At 60.9% G+C, this 6557-nt stretch overlaps 1 protein-coding gene and 1 long non-coding RNA gene across 2 annotated transcripts; both read right to left on the minus strand.

Moving 5' to 3' along the window:
* Nucleotides 1-1168: 1168 nt before the first annotated feature.
* On the minus strand, nucleotides 1169-2233 carry LOC137459613 (uncharacterized). Its single transcript, XR_010992422.1, has 3 exons — nucleotides 2171-2233; nucleotides 1643-1738; nucleotides 1169-1219 (listed from the first exon to the last, which is right to left on the minus strand). It is a non-coding gene; the product is annotated as an uncharacterized lncRNA (long non-coding RNA).
* Nucleotides 2234-2577: 344 nt separating this feature from the next.
* LOC137459611 (scavenger receptor cysteine-rich type 1 protein M130-like) lies at nucleotides 2578-6344 on the minus strand. The gene is made up of 8 exons (XM_068170430.1): nucleotides 5966-6344; nucleotides 5431-5745; nucleotides 4943-5269; nucleotides 4545-4859; nucleotides 3888-4202; nucleotides 3400-3462; nucleotides 3003-3317; nucleotides 2578-2609 (listed from the first exon to the last, which is right to left on the minus strand). Exons 1-8 carry the CDS (start codon nucleotides 6342-6344, stop codon nucleotides 2578-2580), a joined length of 2061 nt encoding a protein of 686 aa, XP_068026531.1.
* Between the last annotated feature and the right edge of the window lie 213 nt (nucleotides 6345-6557).

The following is a 6557-nucleotide window of genomic DNA, read 5'->3' on the forward strand; positions in this document are numbered from 1 at the left end:
CAGTGGCTGGTAGGATGGAAATGTCTCTGCAGCCATAATATTGCCCAGAGACCAGGGCCTCTCACAGCCACCCCCCTGCTCTGCTGCTCCCAGGCAGCTCAGGCAGACACCCTGCCCCCCAGGCACACAGCACCAGCTCTGCAACAACCCTCCAAAGGCTTTTAATCAGAACCAGTGTGGCAGAATCAAAGCAGGGCAGGAAAAGCAGAGTTGCTGCCCTGCTGCTCCTACTGCTGCTGGGAACAGAAGCCAGTTCTTGGTGTCCACAGCTCTCCCAGCTGCACAGAGCTCTCCTCCTTCCCGGCTGCACCAGGCCCCATGGCAGGGATGAGCTCTGCTGGCTGAGGGCTCAAGGACCCCTTTGCCCTGAGCTGTGGTGTCAAAGCCTGTGTGTCCTCAGGGAGACATCTCTTGTGTGTGCAGGAGACATCTCTTCAGCATCATCGTAGCCTGTGCTCTCCAGGGACAGGGACCAGGCCTCTGCTTCAGCTCCAGGACCCTCAGCACTGCTCTGTGAGTGCAGCATTGCACCTGTAAGCAGCAAGGCAGTCACTGTACATTGGCCACAGGGTTGCCTCTCCTGCTCTGGGCAGCAACTTCCTCCCTTCCCCTTTCCATTTCTGGCACCTTCAACTCCCTCTTCCACCCCCAGATCCCAAGGAGATCTCCCAGGGCAGCTTCCCCATGCCAGGAGCTTGGGTCTCAGCCTGGCAGCAGTTCACATGGTACCAGGGATGGCACCCCAGGAACCAGCAATACTCTCTTCCCCTCTCACCTCCAGGTGCATCCATGGGTCCTGCTCCTCCTTCTGGCTCCCGGCTCATTTCCCAGGCTTCCTGCCCAAACACAGGATCCTGCCCAGGGTCAGAAACCTCCCTGGCATCATCATAGCCATCCACTGGGTCACCTCTAGCCAGGACACGGACATCTGAAAGGAGAGAGGAGCTGGTGACAGTGAGAAGAGATGTCCTGTAGAGCAGCAGACAGGAGGAAGTGCAGAGATGTGGAGGTCAAATGTTGTTGTTGGCAGCACCACAGGACAGCCCTGCCTGTGTCCTCCCCAACAACTGCAGTGACACTCAGTGACACCACTGTTCTTCACATGTCTGCAGGGAGCAGACATCAATCCCTTCCTGTCCCCCATTACCTTCTGCTGACTCCAGACCATCCTCCTGCTTGCTGTCCCCAGGCTTGGCCATGGACCCCTCTGAATAGGAGCCTGGAGAGAGGTGCAGGGAGAGTCATGGAGATGCTCTCTGGTGACCTGGCTGTGGTCAGTGCTGCTAGGGATGTGGGACCCAGCAAGCCAGGGCTCAGTGGGGAAGAGGGCTCAGGACTCACCCTGCTGCCCTGGGACAAACCCTGTCTCAAAGGGGCTCCAGATCTGTCCTGGGACAGCCCCTACCCTCAGCCCTCAGGTGCCACCCAGGGTGCAGGCACAGAGAGGGCCTGTCCCTGGTTTGGACAGGTAGAACTGGTGAGGGGGAAGCTTCTCACCCAGGCACAGCCCCTGGCTTCTCTTCCCAGTGATGTGATGGCCCTTGCATTGCAGGGACCATGGGCAAGGGGGTTAAAGGCCTCTAGGTGGAGGCCAGGGAAATGAGGCCTGCAGATGTGCCCCCCATGAGGGACATAAACCCACCTGAGCCACTGAACCTCGCCTGCTTCTCCCATTCCAGGCTGGAACCAATCTCCTCATACACAGCCTCAGGGAAAGCCTCCCAAGTGCTCTGGGAACCTGCAGACAGAGCCAGGGGTAGCACAGGGATGGGCAGGCAGGGTCAGGACCCCACTCTGCTCCTCTAGCCCTGTTCCCCTGGACCAGCCCAGGGCTGTCCCCACAGGGCTGGTGTGCTGTTCTGTCACCACTGGCACTTCTTCAGTGAGGGCAGTGTCCCCATGGAGGTGACCTGGGCCAGCAACACCCTTGCATGTTCCCTGCAGAGACAGCCCTTGTGCCTCTCTGGGCCCTGGTGCTAGGGGAAGCTCCTACCTTTCCTCTCCCCCTGCTGCTGCCCCCTCTCTGCTCCAGGCATCTGCAGAAGCACATGGACAGCCTGCAGCACACACTCTGCTCCCTAGCTCTGTTGGTGCCACTCATTGCCACAACACAGCAGCCTTGGCCTTTCCAGAAGCCATATTGACCTGGGAGCATGGGGAGAGGACCCACCTGTGTGCCCAGCCCTGGCACTTTGCACTTGCCCAGCCAGGATGGCCAGGAGCAGGCAGAGAAGGGCTCCCAGGATGATGCAGATAATGACAGGCACTGAGACACTGCTCCCAGGAGGATCTGCATGGACAGGAGCACAGCAAGGGCAGCACCAGGCCAAGGGTAGATGCGTGGCCAGAATGCGGCAGCCCTTACACTATTACCCTGGGGCTAGATAAGCCTGGGAGTGAGTGAAGGGGAAGCTCCCAGCCTAGGGGGGAAGAGTCAGCCCTCCCCAGTGCCCCACCACTACCCAGTGCCTGTTCTGGGGAGTTTCCCAGCTCAGCAAGGAGCCATTTTGCTCCAGCTGGGGGTCAAAGCCTGGGCCTGGACAGAGGCAGTGCTGGCAGGGAGGAGAGGTTACCTGCTCAGAGGGTTGGTGCTCCTCTCCTAGGTGCATCTGCAGGGGAGGAGGTGGAGATCTGGGTTGAGAGGGTGAGTGTGCAGGTACCAGGGAGCCTCCTCTCTGACACTGTGTGCATGTGGGAACATCCCCGACCCATCCCACCAGAGCTACCCCTCCTGTGGAGCTACTGAGGGTGGCTAGGACAGAGCCCAGGGCCCCGCTCCAGGCTGTGCCCAAGATGGCATAAAGAGCCCAGGAGATGGCCCTGGGGAATGCAGAGCTCTGCCCACAGTGCCTGGAGAACCTCCACACAGCAGCTGCTGCAATCTTGGCACCAGGCTGCCGTGGCCTTGCTCTCACTGGGGCCATGAAGGGAACCAATGGGGAAAATGCTTTTCCCAGCTCCTTGCCCCTACCCCAGGGAGGGGTCCCAGCCCCTCCACTCACCTGAGCAGTTCACACCAGCATCCTCCTTGTGCCGGCAGACACCACTGTCCCCAAGCCGGGCCCAGCAGTCCTGCAGAGATGACTCTGTGCCCTGGCATTCCACGTGGTCCAGCCAGATGGGGCCTCTCCCCTCCCCAAAGGCAGCCTCGCCCAGAGCAGACACTGCAGGGCCACAGCCCAGCTGCCTGCAGGCCACCTCTGCATCCTGCCTGTCCCAGGAGTCGTCACACACTGTGCCCCAGGAGCCCTGCAGCCAGACCTCCACTCTGCCTGAGCACCTGTGCTCCCCTCCCACAGCACGAATCTTCTCCCTGTCTGGAAAAGGCAGAGCCCTGCCAGGGCAGCAGGACGGCAGGCAGAGCCCTGCCAGGTGAGAGGGATGTGCAGAGGCAGCTACCTGTGCAGCTCCTGGAGTCTGGGCACGGGGACCCCAGGTCAGGGGATGGTTCTGGCTGTGTCCCTATAGAAGGAAATGCTGAGGTGAAAGGGCTGCTGCAGGGAGGTCGTGCATCATAGAGTAGTGCTGAATTCTGCTCCTGCCTCCCCCTGCCCCTTCCCTCATGGCAGTAGCTAAACACTGATCACTCAGAGGGGTCACAGCAATGACCCAGAGCAGTGGAAGGGTGTCCATGGGTTTTCCTCAAAGCCCTGTCTGCTCTCTCTTCTGAGCCCTTGACTGGAGACATCTCTGCCTTGCCCAGGTGCTGCTTTGAGCCCAGCTGGAAACTGCTGGGGAAGCTGTGGGGCTCTGACAGTTGACTTCCTACTTTTGCCAGCAATAGCAGAAGGGACAAGTGCCCCAGTGGGCCCTGTCTTTGTGCTTGTCTGTGTCCAGCAGGGAGCAGGAGCTGGGGGGATGCTGGTGCCCATGTAGCTCAGAATTACCACTGCAGCTGATGTGGGTCTCATCTCGGAGATCATGACATGACTGCAGCTCCCAAGGAGCAGAGGGACACTGCCAGAAGGAGCTGTTCCCGTCCCCACACTCCACTCGATCCAGCCAGGCAGGACCAGACACCCTAGCAGAGGGCAGCTGTGTTGTCAGGTACCCTGTGTCCCCGCAGCCAAGTTCCTTGCATGCCAGGGACACAGTTTTGGGAGGCATTGAGTTGGAGCAAATGCTGCCCCACGTCCCGTTGTAGAAAACTTGCAGGCGCCCGGAACAGTCGCTGCTGTTCTCCAGCCTCAGGGCCATGAACTCTGGAAGAAAGGCCTGAGATGGGACCAGGCTGCTTTGGGGCTCTGGGGGCAGGGACAGCCCTGCACCTCCCAGGCCCTCAGCCAGACAAAGTCACTGCCAGCAAGTTCCCTTTGAACCCACAGGCAGAAAAAGCCCTGATGGACAAAGAGTCCTTCAGTCCTGCTCAGCCTTGGAGACAGCTGAGCTGCCCAGGGACCTGGTGGCACTGAGGGGACCCCTGGATGCTTTGGCATCCCTAGGGTGGGCTTGGAGAGGGGCTCAGAGGCAGCAGGCAGGGCATGAGCTGTTGCTGGCTCTGCCCTCTTCCTGGCCTGCCCAGGCACTGGGCTTCCAGCACAGACCTGAGCAGATGACTCCTGCGTCCTCTTTGTGCCCACAGTTGTGCTGCCCCCAGGGCTTGGCCAGGCAGTCCCAGAGAGCAGCTTCGGCCCCAGAGCAGTTGACACCATCCAGCCAGATCTGCCCAGAGCCTTCCCCGAAGTGAGCAGAACCAACTGCCTTCACTGCCCCTCCGCAGCCCAGCTGGTGGCAAACGACAGTGGCATCGGGCAGGTCCCAGCCGTCATCGCAGACGCTGCCCCAGCTGCCCTGGTAGTAGATCTCCACTCTGCCAGCGCAGCGCCCAGGCCCCTTGGCCAGCCGCACCTGCCGGCTCCCTGAGTGGAAAGAAAGCCCAGCTGTTGTCAGGGGCTGGTGCCCAGCCAGCCCAGAGCCTGGGGGGCCCTGCAGTGCCACTCACCCCAGCAGGTGACCCCCACGTCCTCTGCAATCCCTGCTGCCAGCAGGCTCTCGGCCAGGGAGGTGTTGCAGAGTTGCAGGCTGGCCTCGTGCCCTGCGCACCACACCCCTCGCAGCCCCACAGGACCCAGCCCTCTCTGAGGCTTTGGAGGGTTGTAGGCTGCCTCTGCCTCTCCACACTGCAGCTGCCGGCACACCACGCTGGCCTCTTGCAGGTCCCATTGGTCATCCAGGACTCTGCCCCATGTCCCACGCTGGTAGATCTCCACTCGTCCATCGCACCGGCTCCCTCCCCCCACCAGCCGCAGGGAGCCGGAGCCAGCTGGGCCTGGGGAGAGAGGCCATGGACCAGCCCTTGGTGGCACCAAGGAGCCCAGCAGTCTGCAGCACATCTCAGGCCCCTGGCAGCCTTGCAGGTCCCTGCAGCTCACCTGCTCTCCCTCAGGCAAGGCCAAACTGCAGCTCTCCCAGCATGTTTCCAGCACTCACCTGAGCAAATAACAGCTGCGTCCTTCTCATGGGAGCACAGCAAGGCCCCCAGGGTGCTCATTGGGCACTGGCCCAGGTGGGCTTCAGTCCCATCACAGTGGAATGAGTCTCTCCACACTGGGCCAGTGCCTCTCCCAAAATGCCCTCCTCCAGGAATGGACTCAGCAAAGCCGCAGTTGAGGTGACGACAGAGAACGTGGGCGTCCAAGAGGTCCCAGCGGGAGTCACAGAGGGTGCCCCAGGTCCCCTGCACATCGACCTCCACCCTCCCCTCACATGCTGTGCTGCCGTTCACCAGCCTGAACCCTGTGAACTCTGGGACAGAGAAAGATGCAAAAGGCTGGCTTGGTGCTCTTGCACCTCCAGAGCTGCAGGCCAGGCCCGAGGGACAGCCTCCCATCCTCCTCCTCCTGCCTGAGTTTAGGGTTGTAGGTAACCACATCCCCACTCCTGCCCTCACATCCAGCCCAGCACAGGCTCTGCTCCCCCTCCCCAGCACACTCTTGGTGTCCAGCACCCTACCCTGAGTCCTTACGTGTGCAGATGACTCCAGCACCATCTGCGTGGGTGCAGGGCTGCTCCCTGGGGGATCCCCTGGGGCAGAAGGCAAGATGAGATTCATTCCCCACACACTGCAGCTCTCTGTCCCACATGGGACCAACCCCTTCTCCAAAAGGAGCTGCCCCAGGCACAGACAGGGCTGTGCCACACTGTAACACCCTGCAGACCACGTTGGCAGCGTTGAGATCAAAGTCTGAGGCACAGACAGTTTTCCACTCATTCCCATCACGGATCTCCACACGTCCTGAGCAGGGGCTGTCCCCTCCAACCAGCTGGACAAACCCTGGAGCAACCAAAGCCTCCTGTGAGCTCCCAGAGCCCTCAGGCACTTGGATGCCCACATCCCATCTCATAGCCAGGAAGACCACAAGCAAAGAGCACCACAAGCACCCCAGCTGCTCCCAGTGGTTCTTGACAGAACAAAGAAACCACAACCCCCCCTGCCACTCCCCAGCCCCCACTGTAACAGGTACTCAGGAATGTGGTCCTCAGCCAGGGTCAGAGGTCACTGCCACAAACCTCCATCACTGGGTGGGCAGAGGGCAAGAGAGTAGGCAGAGGAGTCC

This window comes from Melanerpes formicivorus, unplaced genomic scaffold (genome assembly GCF_026170545.1).
Source record: "Melanerpes formicivorus ecotype bairdi unplaced genomic scaffold, bMelFor1.0.p_v2 SCAF_382, whole genome shotgun sequence".
Lineage (NCBI taxonomy): Eukaryota > Metazoa > Chordata > Aves > Piciformes > Picidae > Melanerpes > Melanerpes formicivorus.

Excerpts from the sequence above, each read along its gene's own strand:
- LOC137459611 (XM_068170430.1), bottom strand. The coding sequence starts at position 6,344 with ATGAGATGGGATGTGGGCATCCAAGTGCCTGAGGGCTCTGGGAGCTCA. Across the intron at positions 5,746-5,965 it reads TGCTGGAGTCATCTGCACAC|AGTTCACAGGGTTCAGGCTG; the intron begins GTAAGGACTCAG and ends TCTCTGTCCCAG. Across the intron at positions 2,610-3,002 it reads TGCTGGTGTGAACTGCTCAG|ATGCACCTAGGAGAGGAGCA; the intron begins GTGAGTGGAGGG and ends CCTCCCCTGCAG.